Source organism: Notolabrus celidotus, chromosome 7 (genome assembly GCF_009762535.1).
Source record: "Notolabrus celidotus isolate fNotCel1 chromosome 7, fNotCel1.pri, whole genome shotgun sequence".
Taxonomy (NCBI): domain Eukaryota; kingdom Metazoa; phylum Chordata; class Actinopteri; order Labriformes; family Labridae; genus Notolabrus; species Notolabrus celidotus.
The window spans coordinates 11,573,782-11,590,922 of record NC_048278.1 but is presented as its reverse complement, the minus strand read 5'-3'; the positions used below and the strand labels follow the sequence as shown (position 1 = coordinate 11,590,922).

General features: G+C 38.8%; 1 protein-coding gene across 1 annotated transcript in view; it reads right to left on the bottom strand.

Moving 5' to 3' along the window:
• The window catches only part of LOC117815329 (sodium/potassium/calcium exchanger 3-like), a 75,008-nt gene that overhangs the window by 15,127 nt on the left and 42,740 nt on the right, over positions 1-17,141 (bottom strand). Inside the window, exons 4-10 of the mRNA XM_034686981.1 lie at positions 8,060-8,134; positions 6,934-7,018; positions 5,316-5,419; positions 3,079-3,153; positions 483-508; positions 318-371; positions 90-223 (exon numbers count right to left, since the gene is read on the bottom strand). Coding sequence (XP_034542872.1) covers positions 90-223; positions 318-371; positions 483-508; positions 3,079-3,153; positions 5,316-5,419; positions 6,934-7,018; positions 8,060-8,134 — 553 coding nt within the window. The remainder of the gene's footprint in view (positions 1-89; positions 224-317; positions 372-482; positions 509-3,078; positions 3,154-5,315; positions 5,420-6,933; positions 7,019-8,059; positions 8,135-17,141) is intronic.

Here is a 17,141-nt window from a genome sequence, read left to right as displayed (position 1 = left end):
TCTGTGTGCTGGGGTGAGCAGCTAAAACCTACAGAGTCCCGTTAGAGGACAAAGCCTGTGCAAAAAAAAAAGACAGCAGACTGTGTTACCTTTCTTGAGCAGTACTGCAGTAGCATCACACGTGACGTTGTCCTCCAGATCAGTGCTTCCTGTCAGCCCATTGGCCAGATTCAAAGAGTTCTTCTTTCGACGGTCAAAGTAACGCTGAGCCCTGCCGTTAAACCTACAAAGGACAAACAAGTGAAACGGGAACATTCACTTTCTGAAACTAATTAGCTACCTAAAGTTGAGTGGCAGTTTTTGAGGAGGTGTCTTACTTCATTATGAGGATGTAGACAGCATACATGAGTATCAGGACGAGAGACTCCCACCTGCACACAAACACAAAGTCAGTAATCTACTTCTACAGAATCACCCTGTATTTTAAAAAATTGCACATAGTATTGGTTTTATTTTTTAGATATTAGAAAATCAGTACTCACCAGCAAACCTTCTCATCATAGATGAACTAAAAAGGCAAGACAAAGGGGACACAAAGGAAGAGTTAGGTGCAGACAGTAATTGATATTTAAATGAATTCTGCATTACAATATGTCATCCAGTAGAGGGCATGACTGGTCCAGAGCTCAGACAGGACAGAAAAGGGCAAACTTGACATTTAGGTTTGCTACAACAACTTTAAAATCAGAAAGGCACCAGTGAGGAGTTTTTTTTATCTCTAAAATCACTCATAAGGTTTATTTTTAAACATCTGTAACACTGTCAAATCACCACTGTGTGATAGGGCTGATGAGTTATCAGTGTTGTGGGTATGTCATAAAAGAACAAGGTTTTTTTAAAGATATATTTTGGCGCTTTTTTGGTGATTTGAATTTGTTGCAATGGAGCAAATTAACATCAAACTGTAGAGGCTGTTTTCCAAGTAAGTGGGCTACTGAAGCAATGTAGAGGCTTTTTCACTGGTAGGCTGGAGGCTGACTGAAACAGGTACATCTCAGTAAATTAGAATGTGTTGAACAGTCAGTTCTTTAATACAGTAAAAGTATGATATATACAGGACTCACTGCATGCAAACTAAAATGTTTCAATTGTTTTTATATTCTCATTTTGATAATTATGGCCTACAACTTGAATAATGTCAAAATACACATCTCAAAATATTTGAATATTTCATTTGAGTTTGACAAATTGCTATTCAAACAGAATTAATACAATGTATCACTGCCTAGTTCAGTACATACAACCATAATCACGTGGAAGGCTGCTGACGCGACAGTTGTTCAGCAGATGAGCATCACTATCCTCCACAAGGAGGGTAGGCCACAGAAGCTTGTTTCTGAAAAGGCTGGCTGTTTGCAGAGAGCTGTATCAAAGGAAAGTTGACTGGAAGGGCAAAGTGTGGTAGGAAAAGGTGCACAAGCAACAGGGATGACTGCAGCCTTGAGAGGATTGTCAAGAAAAGTTGAGTCAAGCCATTTTGAGAGCTTCACGAGGAATGGACTGAGGCTGGTGTCGGTGCATCAAGAGCCACCAAACACAGATGTCTTCAAGAAAGGGACACTCCTGAACCAGAAACATCAGAACTTTCTGACCTAAGCTAAGGAGAAAAAGAACTGGACTGTTGCTCAGTGTTTCAAAGTCCCCTTTCAGATGAAAAGTAATCCAGCAGTTTATTTGTAAATCAAGTTCCTAAAGTCTGGGGGAAAAGCAGAGAGTGACAGAATCCAAGGTGTTTGAAGTCCAGTGTGAAGTTTCCACAGTCTGAGAAGATTTGGGGTGCCATGACTTCTGTTGATGTTGGTCAAAAACTTCCAAAGTCAACACAGCATCTACCAGGAGATTTTAGAGCTCTTCAAGTTTTATGGGGATGCAGATTTCCATTTCCAGCAGGTCTCAGCGACTGCCCACAGCACCAAAACTACCACCAAATGGTTTGCTCAACATGATATTACATATTACATATTACATGATATAGTGCTTGATTGGCCAGCCAACTCACTTGACCTGAACCCTTAAGATAATCTGTGAGGTATGTGTCAAGAGGAAGATGAGAAACACCCGACACAAAACCTCAGACGAGCTGAAGGCTGCTATCAAAGCAACCTGGGCTTCAATAACACCTCAGCAGAGCTAAAGGATGATGGCCGCCATGTTTTGCCACACTGATGCAGTAATACATGGTAAAGGAGCCCCAACCAAGTACTGAAATATTCCAATATTTTGAGATATGTACTTTTATATTTTCTCAAACTGAAGGTCATAATTATCAACATTAAAATATAAAAACACAAAGAACTGAGGAAAAATATCAAACTTTTTCACAATATTCTAATTTACTGAGATGTAACTATGTTTTGGCAAAAATGCATTTTTCTTTTCATGGGACCTTTAAACATAATTATGAATATTATATTCCAGGTTTACCAAGTGTGTTCTGTTAAATGAACTAAATTCTACACCTTTAACTAGAAGCTTGTTTAAGCCTTTTTTTTTATAAGTCTACATAACTGTTACACTTTAAGCTAGAACAAGTCAAAATCATTTTTAAAAATTATCATACAGAAATACTTTTTAAATATTTGTCACAATTATTGAAATAAAGATTAAAAGCGTACTTAGATAAACACAATTATTTTAGTTACTTGCAACCACTGCTCCAAACCCTTTGTGCATTGCATTGTTGGGCATACAGTCTCCACCCACACACTTAGCACAACATTTTTTTCATTATCAGCGCATGCATTTAGTACAAAGCACTCTCCCCTCTCTTATAAGTGTTATGATAACATAACTCTTCACATACTGCATGTTTAATACAACCAAATGCAATCTATACAGAGGGGAGGTTTGTTGTGGTTAAAAACAGATTAAAAAACACATTCAATGTGGATGTGCTGTAATGACTTTCTACAATCTGGACAGTACTGCTGAGGCAGAAAGTGCAAATTGGGTATTGATACCAAAGCTGCCCTTTCAAACTGACCTTATATACTTTATAGTGAGTCAAAGTATCCCTGCAAACATCTGCAAGAACAACAGTCTAGCATGTGATCAGTGTATATGCATGTGACCTCTTACCGCAATGAGTGCCGTGATAGCAAAAGTGTAATACGTTGAATCTCGGAGTAGAGCCCAGTGAGAGAGCTTCACTGCCTGCAAGGAGGAAAGGAAAGCAAGATAAGCACACTCACTAAAAGATGCATGCAGCTTCAGTTCATACACTCTTACAGAAACATTTATTCTGCCTGGAGTCAATGCAGCGCCTTGCTGCAGAAAGTGTGCAGCCTCTGACATCATTAACATACTGATGTAAACACAGGAGCTGTGGAGTTGACCTCCTGAATCACAGTCACTGAAAAGGTTCCATCCTACGTAGAAAAAGGTTCTGGTGTGTTTATAGACTTTCTGCGATCATCAGATACGATGCAGGAGGAGCCCACAATGCAGTGACTAACAATCTAACACTCTCCCACACAGTATCACACTGCATGTACATAAGTTGAGGGTCAGAAGTCACATCTTGAAAGTGCCACTCCCTGATGAGAAAACATTTGCTGCTGCGAGGCAGATGGCAAAGTTAGAGCACAACAAAGCTTGCAATGTTTGCTTGTACTGTGTTTCACTGTACAAAAGTTCTTTGTAGAAGAGATCTGCTTTGAAACGCCGGCCAAAGCTAACAAATATTACTGAGGTGCAACTGCCAGAAGTGAAGATGATTTTACTGCACCCCATCCCTCCAAGCCCTGGTACACCGCCTGCCCTTCTCTTTCATTATCTCACTATGATTACGTAACACACAATCTGGGATTGCATCACTGCTTTTGGAGTCCAGTGCATATATTTTTCAGAGCAGAGAGCTTATCCTTGTACTCTGCTCATTTCCATGTCCCTGGCATGTCAGATAGCATCAGAGAGAGGCTGCACTGTATTATGTTATCTTCAAATCTCATGCAAAACAAAACAGGGTGGATGCAGAGCAGAAATGAGATACAAACTATCTTTGTGTTCAGTCTGATGGGATCTTGTGCACATGTGGCTGGTTGAGCAGAGCCAGCACACAGAGAATATAACAGAAAGTGTTGCCCAGATAAAAACAAAGCAGAGTGGAAAGTTTCCAAAAGAAGTTTCACTTTTCTTTTGGCCGTTTTAATATTCAGAGATGTGGATGATTGCCTGTCTGATCTGTGATATTTCTCATCGAAAAACACGCCAAAGACAAGATCAATCTGATAATACTGACAACAGAGTAAATATGAAAGTCATACAGGCTACAGAAGCAGGTACATGTTTGAAAGCAAAGGTTATACATTGCATGAAATAAATTTGTAAAAATCACAGGTAGGATCCTTCTGGTTTACACATGGCTCAGTGAAACTGTATTTCACACATGACACATGGAGTTTAGCATGCAAAAATTAGCAGTATGTTTGTGTTCCCTTCATTCTTAAGAATAAACATGTATGAGCACAAGGTCGAGAAACAAAATCATCATAGGATTGTGGTACAATTTACACCCAAGTGAGCTCTGGTTTATTCTTTCAGATATATGTGAAATATTGACAGAAATAGTGACATGATGTCAGACATGTAACAGTTAGTGGCAGCTCAGCTTGCAGCCCCCTCATTGGACAGATGAAGAGCATCTGGGTTTATTTCTCCAGGCATTTTTGCCTTTATTAGATAGGACAGCTGAAAAGAGACCGGAAATGAGGGGAGTACAGAGTGGGGGAAGACATGCAGAAAAAGGGTCAGGTGGAGAGGCAAACCAGTGGCAACTGCAGTCTCTATATTCAGGCCGTGCTCTTTAACCACCAAGCCAAACTGACTCTTCTATGAGAGGAGACATTTATTAACCATGAAATTGCTTAATTGAATTACTCCAAACAGTATTAATAACTGCTTCTGTCAGTGTTTGAGATGAGGAAAGCTTTGCAGATAATTCAGACTCTTTTAGAGACTTTGGTTGAACACCATAGAGACCCCAACGTAAGAATAAACTGAGCTTATGATTCAGACACTTCGGCTGAAAAGAACATGTGCTGGAGAGCTGAAAAAGACATCAATTTTAAAGTCAAAAGGCTTTACTCCGTGTGTTTCTGTATGCATTCTCATCAAATTTGATTTACTCTCTACACCGGCAGCATCATAAAAAAGTATCCTGATCATATTTTATTGCATTATTGCCCAGTCCTGGCAAGTACTTTTCAAAACTGTGTGCATGTGGCTTGGGATCTAAGGTGATATCTAGCTTTATGGTTGTAATCAGTGAAATTGCCGAAATGAGGTGACCCTGTGACCCTGCTATGACATCGTACCTGGCCAGCGAAGAAGCCACACACACCGATGATACAGAGGATGTTGAAGACAGCTGAACCCACGATGGTGCCCACACCCACGTCACCTTTGGTGATGAACACCCCTGAAGAGAGAATGAGCCAGGAAACACAAAGCATTATGACTTGTAGAGAGAACAGGTTAGGTGTTGGAGCACACTTAGCGATCCTGGTTGAAATATTTGACAAGCATATGGTCCGTAAGTGTCAAACATAGGTAAGATACTCTGCCATATTGGTCAGGGATCTATCACACACAAAGGAAATAGGATAGTTTTTTTAGTAGCTGATAAAACCTGAAGATGCTTTGATTTGTCTTCACAAATCAGGGGAGAGTTGAATCTCTTAAGCCCAGTCTGTAAGTATAATTAGATTTCTATATAAAGAACAAAGTCATGAAACGTGACAGCCCTGCCTTTGAAGTGAAAGCTCTTCATATTGTTGTTTTGGACAGATGTACTACACTGAGAGTTGGGTTGATCAAAGAGAAAACACATGGCCTTTCCTCATCAGCAATGCCGCAGAGTTTATTACATAAGATGACTTTAATGTGATTCTAATGCGATTCTGTATGTTAAAAGCTGTGTTTGTTGACAGAGTGTGTCTTGGTATGAAAACATTATTCTACAGCATTAAACCATTACACAGAAATATTGGTATTTTCAGACAAGGGCTCTATTTAAAACATACTTTTGGGCGTAAATGACAAAGATAGCCAGCAGCAATAAAACGTCGGCAAGTTAATGTGCCTAATCAAAGAACACCTAATAAAAAGTGTAGACTTTCGCTGCTGATATATTAAACTTGTTGGCAGAAGTATTTAACGGTGTGAAAGAAGGATCCCTACAGAGATAGACCTTTTTTTTTAAAGAGTAAGATTCTTTTTAGAAAACGAGAAACCACTGTTACTTCCATCTTTTGAAGTATCCAGACCAACCCCGACAAAAACTGTGATTAAACCTTGCAGAACAGAAGAGCAGTTATTTATCCCACAGCTACACAAACAAAGTAACTGACTGAGGCAGAGTGATCATATGACTCATGTTTGCAGCGGTCCAATGGATCCTTGGTAAATCTGAAATTAGATTTTTAAAACCGAAGGCTATAAAACAGCTTAAAATAGCTCTATACCGGGATTCTGATTCTGATTGTTCAAAAACCACAATAATGATCATTAATTCTAAACTGCAAGATTAACGTCAGTGTCAGCTTGTCAGGATAATGTATAGTGGGTGGTTTGTTATGCCAAAAAATAAAAGGGGAAGCGATTCCCTTACTCAGTTTTACTTGTGAGCCCCTACTAAATTTAAGGTATCACTTTGACTGAGACGGGTCTAAATGCTTTTCCAAACTTCCTACATCTACTTGACGTAATGCATTTTAATTAAAGCCTGGTTCTTGGGGAAGCTAAAAACGTTTATAACCTATTGATCATTTAGGCCTCTGAATATGTAAAAAAAGAATAATAGTTTTAAAATACTGGGATTACCCCTCAATTTACAGGCATGTTTCTCTCTTCAACTACAGCTACTTTAATGAAGCTCGTGTTTCATATAAACAACAGGGACAAGGACATGTAGGAGGTGGTCACACTAAATACCTATAATGGATGTGAAGAGTTCAGGGGCTGAGCTGCCAGCAGCCATGAAGGTGGCACCTGCTACGTCCTCGCTGAGATTGAGACGCTGCCAGAAAGTAGGCAAAGAGAAATGAAGAGTTAATATTTTTCCTCCTTAAAAGAAGTAAGGAAATTGCTGTAGAGGGTGAAAGCTCTGGATGATGAAGTCCTGTTTCAGCCAGTGTTCAACATATAAGTACTGTTACGACATCAACATGTTCAAAAACATATTTTTGTTCAATTCCTTTCGATAATTACATTATTTTTGGGATGAAAGACAGTGATTATTGTTACAGCATTCCTACAAAGTAATTTTCTAGCAGTGGCTGAAATGCCCTCTATTCAAAGCCAAACTGTCAATGCACTTTATTTTTCAATTAAAACCATAAATAAGGCGCTTTTTGAGCTGTGTGATCTTAACTAGAAAGCTCAGAGAAATCATGAACAAAGCAAGAAATCTGCACAATTAATGATGCTTAGGCTGTGTAGCTCTGACTACAGAGGTAGTGAGACTCCTGGAAGCTGAGCTAGTTGATTTTTTCCTGTTGACACATCACGGGAGAAGAATTCAATGAATGACAGTGAAGATCATGCTGAGAGCTGAAGGATCAAAACCAAGGTCTCATTCTGAATTATTTGTTTGGTGACTGTGTTACAATCATTTTAGCTTACAATTATATATAAGATGTGACCTAAAAAGCACAGTTAATGTGTGAATGTTTAATAAATCTTGTGATAGCAGTACATGGGTGTACTGTACACCTTAAACCGCTAGGCCGACCGGCGCCCTGGTTAGACAGGGATTTGGCAGGACTGTTGCATAACAAAATCAGAGAGCAAAGTAGAAATGTGAGGGTGCATGGAAGCAGCACAATTCACGAAGAAGGACTTAGTCTCAAATAAAAGAACCTCGAAAAAAATCAACACATGTAACAAAGTATCTGAGTAGAGCAGAGTGAGTTCTAGCAAAGTAAATCTAGAGACAACCATGGACTTTTAAGTGCAGTCTTTTATTTTCAAACCATGCCTGTCTAGTCATTAATGCATAATATAATGACAACATTTTTAGGAGCAAGCTTTTAGGACTTTTAATAGTTCACTTTCATACCTCACACAGCTTCTCCAAGGAGGGGACAAAGTAGTCATCACAGACAAGCGCCAGGGCACAGAACATGTAGATAGTCTGTGGAGAGAGAGAGATAGAGAGATAGAGAGAGAGAGAGAGAGAGAGAGAGAGAGAGAAATATTTCAGGGATCAGTGAAGTGTGAACATGTTGCCTGATGTGATTTATACAGATGATACCATGGGGGGAAAAGTCCACACAACAACAGTAATAAAGATCAGCCAGCTGTCAGAATTATTTATCCGTCAATTTTTAAAATTTTAGCAGGCCCACGTGACAATGCCTACCACCCTCCATGTCTTCTTGTTCCTTTTGTTCTTTAATTGGAACAAATCTCCGTCTTTATCTCCAATGAGGAGCATCTCTGCGCTCTAACTGCTACATTAAAGTTAGATTTTATTACCATGAAAAATTAAGCAGTGAGCGAGTAATTGAAGGTGAAAGATACAGAGGTCTAATCCGATGAAAATGCAGAGTAGCACATTAACAGAGAAGACATCAAATATTCATGAAAAACATGACTGTGGGACCACACTGCTTACATTTTAAACAAGGGGAGCAGGTTTTTACTTTTCAACTTCCTGGCACTAAAAGAGCCCACAAGGCGAGGTCGGGTATTTTTATTTCCAGAATAAGCTTAACTGTCTTTACTGGAAAAAGCAGCATGAACCATGACCTGGGGCGACACTGCAAGACCAAGTTAGAGAACCAGACCTGACACATGAAAAAATAATGGGGTTTCTACTGGTTCATTAGACTTTTGCACAATGTTTGCGCCAGAGTTGTGCATACATTTTCTAACGAAAAGGGAAACGGCCTCATTAATTGGCTATATCATCAAGAAAATACTAACAACATAGACGAGTCATGTTAAAATAAAACAAGCTGAGAAACACATAACCTTCTTCAGGGTGTAGCTCTCAGCACACAGAATCAAACTTACATGCCAGACATGATCTTCTTTAATATAATTCAATTTCTATTTGACCTGCAGCCATATCCTTTCTTAAAATCTTATACAACTAAGTCTTAAAAGTTATTTGTGCTTAAAATGTTTGTGGAAAATGAGTTTGTGGATATTGTTAACACTTCCTACAGCTCTCCATGGCTGCATGAGCAGTGGACTTCTCATGGTCATGACTCTCTGATGAAAACTCATGTAGACAGAACAAAGTACCCATACAGTCACAAAAGCTATTGAAAACATGCCAGTTCAAATTATATCAGAGATGTCCTGCAGGTAGTCTTTTACATCATGCTGTAACATTGCAACCTAAATAATTTATAACTACAGGGCTTTGCTTGATACTCAGATAGGGCTTTGATAAAAAATCAAAGAAAAACAGACTCAGTTTTGAACATGTACTTTACAGGATGACCAATCTAATCGTATCAATCTGCAAAAAACTGGATGTGTACTTTATGAAAGCCAATGTTTAGTGTAAAAAAAATACTACAGAAGAAAACAGTGCATCAACAGATAGAGAGGTGACAGAGATCCAAAGAGTTGGGACAGCGAGAGACTGAAATTGAAGACGAAAAATTAGCTAAATAATAAATTTAACATCATATGAGCTAAAGTGTGAGGATGCTTAATGGAAAAGAAAATGTCAACAGAAAATCAGGAGCAAGGAAAATCTCAAATAGATTCTGCAGTTATTCATGTGGCCCTGTACATCCAGGAACTAATTCAATTCAATTCAATCCAAAACTTTATTTATCATCAAAAAGGACATTGGGGCTTCCCTCGTTTCAAATGCCGTCAAGATTACAGGTAGATTAAAACAAGCAAAAATGTTCAACCGCATAAACATGGAAATCATTTAAAACAGTCACTATTTGAAGTTACAAGAGATCAAAGTCCCAAACTCTGCATGAGACAGAATAACTTAAATCTGTAGCGTTTAATGATGATGGACTTTACTGCAGTCTCACCTGTCACACTCTCTCTTACAAATGATCAAGGACCCCCTAATCTGATCACTGTTTTGAGACCCTAGAGTTTCATTCACAAAGGCTATTGATAGGTGAAAATCTTAGTCACATAAAAGTCTTACAATACAAGAGACCATTGTTCATTGAGACGTGTCAATTGTTTGATATATCTGGTTGTAAGTAGTGTTACTTTAATTGGTAATTTGAGCATTCAGGGCCTGTGTCCACTAACCGCATTGTTTGTGCTTTTCTATACAAAAAGGGTCCTAAATGCAAAAACACTGTTTCAGCGCTCTCAGTTGAAAAACGTTCAACTTCTCTAACACTGTTCTGCTTGTCAGTATCACTTCTTGATTGCCAACCAATCAAAAATCTAGATAGGAAGGTGTTTTTGACATCAACTTTGTCAATAACAATGATGCAGGTCTGCATGGAGAAGAAACAAACTGCACCAGCTTCATCAAGGAACCATGTCCAGGTCTACAGCTGCTGCTGATACTACAACATGATTTCTATCAACTGTTTTTTTTTTTCACATCTCTACTGAATTAAAGCAACTCTAAAGCATAAAGAGCATTTTAAAGCAGATTTAATGATCTCCACTGAGGAAAATGGACACTGCATGAAAAGTGCTGCGGGACAACTCCCATAACCTAGCAACAGTAAGCCCTGATGAGAAGCGCTCTGAAATATGGAGGTCATTGGCGCTGCAAGCAGGAAGATCTTTGGTAAAGGACACAGGCCCTTGATCTTCCTTTGAATTGTTCTAATTCATGAACATATGAGTGTTTATTTGGTATAATGACTGAGTCTTTTTCATTAATCATCATATCTGAGATCTACTGAGTAAAATACTGTAGAGCTGTGTGTGCTTATATTAATGTTATTCATTTAGTTGTGCCACACCCCTGTTCAAATGAATGACCCTGTATGTTCTATTCTTGTACCATATGCCATCACAATGATCCAAACAGTTGTATTTTTTTTTAGATCAATGTGAGAACACTTTGTAAGAAAAAGACTTGTGTGGAGGTGTGGTTTTTCCTGAAATGTTGTGCCTCCACACCAACCATGTTATGTCTCCAGTGGAAAGACTTCCGTGGGTGATACACCTGTGAAGCACACTCTGAACTTCTGAGAGAGGAAGCTTCTGAACGATTTCAGGATCAGTCGAGAGAGGGGACTTCAGAAGGTACAAATGAATATAATGAATTGCACCAGCTGTGTCACTCCGACATGATTTATAATATTCATTGTAGTAAAAGCAGTGTCATTTTTTCAATGCTAGAGAACATGCCATTGCTTTTTTGCTCTGTTATTTAAACTTCATGTTAAGTCATTACCAGTAATGATGTTTCTAGTCTTGCTCACAATAAATGATAGATTATCAAAATCAAACAAACTTATTTTCAAATACTCTCAAATTTTTATTACAAGCAGATTAAAGCAATACCGTATTTTCTATAGGTTTGGCGCCCCCTGTGGACAATCAGGTCTATAATATCTCTTGTCCTGAACATGCGTTGGTAGTATTCTCTGACTCAAGTCATTTTCTGGTTTCTTTTAACAGTCAAACATGTCCCCTACTTCAAAACTTTGTCTTAAAAATGTTAATAAATGCTTTTTATGTATCACTCACTTTGTTTTCCACCTACCCCATGACAGTATTTACAGGTATGACAAACAACAGCATTTAATAAATCATTCTTCTTGCTGATATTCTCTTTTGATTAATTTATAGTTCATAGAGGTTTTAGTGTTTATTTCATTCTGTTTCATAGCCAGCGAAAATCCCATTACAGTAACTTTAAATCAACACCATCTGCAAATAAACTTTGTGCTAGTACTTTGGAAACACACGCCACTCCTGCGTAACAACACAAATGATCCCAACACTGATTCTTGGGGAACACCACAAGTAACCTTTTCTGAATGTCCCCTGAAGAGTCTCACGACAACAAGAGTCAAGTCTGATTGTAAATTTAACGCAATAAATACTAAAAGCGTCTGTTAATGTTATGTTTCCTTTTCCCTTGGGGTTATTGCACAACAACCTCAGTGTGCCCTTTTTTCTGACATTTAGAATTACAAACAGAGCACAGAGAGGATCAGAGACAGGAGGGAGATGAGAGACAGATTGAGATGATCAAGAGAGAAAATGTCAGGTAGTCACGACAAACTGAGAATGTGTGAACAAAGGAAAGCATGAATATTTTTGTACTTTGTAATAACAAGCCTTTCAAAGACCTGCTTACACCAAGAATGGCGAGGAGAGTGAATATTGCCTTTTTCTTTTGGCCTTAGGAATGAGTCATATTTTTACTGTGCGCCATGAGTTCTTCTGTTTCCTTCTCCTGAAAGCAGGTAAGATTGAGCTGAACTAAAAAGCATCTGCATGAGAGCTAACACTGAGCCCACACATATTCAGCATGTGGTTGTGTTTGTCTGTAGAAAATGATCATGCAAAGCATTCTCATGCAACAGTTTCATGGTTTCATATGAAAAGCTTTGGGCAAAGTCTTTCATAAACCTCACAATGTCCAATGTATATGCATTACAGGGGAAATAAAATATTTTGTCACAGTCCTCTAAATGTAATAACACATGATATGTCTCTATTATTTGCATGCAGATATTTAGTCCTCTAATCTGGAGTTATGATTGTTGTTTTTCAGAGGGTTTTTTTTAAGGTGATGATGCAAACATTGAGGAGAACAGCTGAATATGAGGGGGTGGGGAGCAGGGAAAGAAGAACAGCTGTGAAAAAAAAAACCCCACTTTGATATTAAAATTCACATGTGGAAAAAAAATGTTACACAGATGACTGATCTGAAGCTTAATCCAATCTCTGACTGACAGTGAAATCATAGGATAATACAGAAAGAGACAGCGTGATCTGATCCAGTGTTTAAATCAACATCTGTGAACCAAAAGCACTCAAAGACTGTGAGATTGATTGGAAGCTCAAGAAAAAGCTTGTGAGTGGACCTTAAAGTATTAATCTGGGACTTTTTCAGCTGAACAACGGTCTGTTCAGCCACTATCTTCAGCTGAATTTGTTAACACAGCTGTGATCGAGCCTATGGTCCTTGTATTTCCAGATGGTCTTGGGCTACTTTCTCTGCAATTATAAACTGGATGTGTCAACATTCATGAAAAGTCACAAGCAGCCTCATTTGGAACCTGCTGTTGTATTTGGATATGGTGCACTGTTTTCTACCATCTTCACTAAGCAGTGGGCCAACAGTTATGCGAGAACAATGCTGAAGCCAAAGAGACACACTTCCTAAGAAAAAGAACAACACAAACTGTATGATAAGAGGAAGACAATCAAAAATAGGGATTCACTGATATGTATCAGTTTGAACATCATATCAGACGATATATTTACCTTGTTGACAGGCATCAACACATCAGCAAATATTTGTGCTGTGCTTATTATCTTTTCTGTATCTTAATCACATCAAAATGAATGCTTCACTGCCAGCAGATCTAATGCAAAGAAACGCATATTTTCTATGAAGACAGGACAGGAATATCTGGCAGAGAGAGGATGAATGACCCACAGGCACTGAGCCAAGAGTTGGAACCAAACCTGCTGCTGCTGCAGTACAAACTTAGCCTCAGATGGTTGTACCCAAGAGTGCTGCTTTAAAGTTAAGACTGCTGTTTCTGAGTAAAGGATGAATTTAACCCCAGATATGCCAAAATAATGATTGTGTTTCCAGTTTTAGCTGCAGCAGTTTGATCCCTTGTTGAAGAACACTTGACAAAGTAACTTGGCTTACAGCTTTTTATACTGAGCATGATAAGAGACCCTCATACTTCCATTCATCCTGTTCCCTGGCTCACTTCCTGATTTATTTTTGAAAACCTGTTTGAGGTGTTAAGTGACTTCAAGGCATGTCACAGTTCAAATATCTGCAGACACAGCAGGCAGGCTTTTACCTCAGGCTTCTCATTTCCTAAATATGGAAAAGTAGAAAATTGCAACTTCATTTTAACGACCCAGTATGTTTTAGTCCTGATTGTCTGTCTTGAAATTCACATCAAGCTGTCCTCTCTACAAAACAGTCTAGAAACAACTGCGACAAAAGGACATGAAGTACTTTTATTTTAAAGGTTAGACATCACAGAAAAAAAAAGCTTTTGATGACATACTCTATTTTTTCTTCCTGTTTTTTTTAATACACGGGCATCTCAGAAAAGGTTACTTTCATTTGCCCCTCTGCAGCATGAAAAGGCACTCATAGGGTGGGTGCAGAGTAAGTAGTGACATTGGCCATAATGTCAGACATGTTCTAGAAACAGTCCACTCAGTGGTTATTAGTTCTAAGATTATGCTCAGCAAAGTTCTCTGGAGACACTCCTCTGCTGGCATGAACTTCCATTACTGTCAGACCCCCAGAGACTATCAGCAACTGAACAACACAACATAGGTCATCATGTACCAGAACATTCTGCCCACACATGAGAGATAGACTCGACCTCACATATTGACCCCTGCTGAGCCACTCCGGAGAGACCTCTGGGACTGGTCATATGTTTGATAAACAAATGCGAGAAGAGTATTGAGGGTTGAGATCTTTCTGAGGGCGTATGGGAATCTAGATGAGATTAGGGCTTCAACTAACAACCATTTTGAAGGTTTACTAGTCATCCATTATTGGAATGAATAATCGACAAATAAGATGATGATTTGAGCAATTACTTAACAGCGCTTACATAGCAATCAGCTTTTGAGTTGAACAACTCCGAACATGACATTAACAATCCATTTTCTTTTAATGTTTAGCGTGGCAACCCCAGTAACATGTTTTCACTGTTAATTGGTGGGAGAGGAGAAAAAAGAAATGATGAGGAGACAAAATAAGTGATGAGGAGGAAGAGAAAAAGATGATGAGGAGAAAAATTTGATGAGCTGTTCCAGGGGGAAGATTTGAAGGTTAAGGACTGAAAATGTAAATTAGTGGACTGTTCAATTGAATGTCACAGTTGATAATTTAGAAGAATGATGTCACACCAGACCAATAATACATGACCTTTACATTACTGTAACCTTTAATTTCTGTACGTCTACTGTTTGTCTTATTATCATTTTTGCCCCTTTGTTTGTTATGTAACTGTCACTAACAAAGTATAAAAAAGAGGAAGAGAGCTGACCAATGTGCATCCAATTGCTCACACATTACCAAAGTGCTCTCATGACGAACACATTTTGCAGGCAGCCCTTTTCTTTGCAGCATTGAGGGTCGAATGCGCTTGGATTTTAAAGAATTTATCCGTCCCAATGATGTTGTACTGGTTATTCTGCTATGTTTTGTTTACCTGTAGTTTACCAGTTGCTGCTTTCATGTCCAACTCTTAGCAGAGACAGCACAAGATGGCTCACTCCTCAGTAACTCAGCTCCAATGTAAAATGTTATGTCTGGTCACAGCATGAAAAACATGCGTGATGATGTAACTGAATAATCACAATTCAGCAGCAACTTATTTTGTCATTTGTTTTTGTCAAAGTTGGCCAACATTAGCAGGACTGACGTCACACTATCTCTGCTAACCAAAGAGAAAGTGAATTGACTCTTGTGTTAGTGTTTGTTGTATTTTCTCTCGCCATTCCTTCTCTATTCTGCTAATCAGGTGTAAAAGGTTACAGGAGCCTGCATTTGCCAACAGAGCTGTCAATCCATCAATCATCTTTTTAAATTCAAATAACTAGTTTGAAATAAACTTGAGAACTTGGACATAAACAAGTATGATAAGATTGAAATATAACAACAATTATTTGACGTGTACTTCAGGTACATTGGGTGAGGCAGGGTTTATGATCTATTCTGCAGCCAATCATCAGAGGGAGCTCTAAATGATTTGGCTTCACAGTCAGTGAACACTTAGGGCGTCCTTTTAGTCCATGCATGTATGGCAGGCCTCTGGAAACCTTACCAATCAAGAGAAAGCTGGGTAGAAGGGAGAGGAGCCTTAAAGAGACAGTACCTCAGGTCCTCCTCTTCGACCCAACTCACCCTCACACCTGATCGCTTGACCACCATGGGGTCGAGAGCCTTCAGCTGCGGCCCCCCCGCCTCTGGAACTCTCTCCCCCAGGACATACAAAATTCCACCTCCCCCTCCACCTTTAAGTCCCGCCTCAAAACTCACCTTTTCTGCCAAGCCTATACTCACTTTAATCTATCTCTATAGGACTGAAAGGACCCCCCCCCCCTCCACCCCACCCCTTTCATTTTATTAGTATTGTATTGTTAGTCTGTTGTATTATGTATTTATGTATGTTGTAAGGTGACCTTGAGTGTCCAGAAAGGCGCCTATAAATAAAATCCATTATTATTATTACCTGAAATCAGAGTTTTTTTGCAAACACTTGCACCGTAAATCATACAAAGCTACTGCAGAGGTTTTACAGACTGGTAAAATAAGAATGAGCAGCATAGGGGAGCTTTGAGATGAAGGTAAACCAGGGTCTTTCTCTCAAACAGTAAAGAGAAAACATGATAGCTTCTAGAGGTCCCTTCTTTCAATCATTTTTGGATAATAACCAGCAAGTAATTGGCCCGTAAGGTAATATAAAGTTTGTTGTAGCTGTGTGATGTGTTTTGGTTTGAGTGATTGGGTTCTTGTGTTGCGACTGATGTGGCTTACAAGGAGAACTTCACTGATTTTACACTTCAAAGTGTGTTACAGTTGTTGGGATGTTCAACAGCATAGTTGAATAAATTGTAGAAAGCCTTTAGTTGCTCCCGTGGGAGCTGTGACAGTCAGTGATCGCCTCAATAAGAGTTTGTCGGGCCTAGAATGAGCATTTTATGTTTCTGTGCCTCTACCAACCAATCAAACTACAGTCTGAAGCATCATGTGTGATTTTCTCTGAGAGTGACTGTGGTATTTTGGCTCTTACTTCCAAATCACATTATCTAGATATGTCAGTCCGACTAAAATGTTTACATGTTTTCATAGTCCAGTTTTCATCTGACTAACGCATTAAATAATTTTTTTTAAGTGGATGTCTCTGCTAAATTTTAAATGTAGCAACATTTTTTAAACATGGCTGAATATGGGCAACGTCAAGGGGTTTACCGAGTGTGGATAACGTTAGTAGAGCTAGCATCACCAGTAT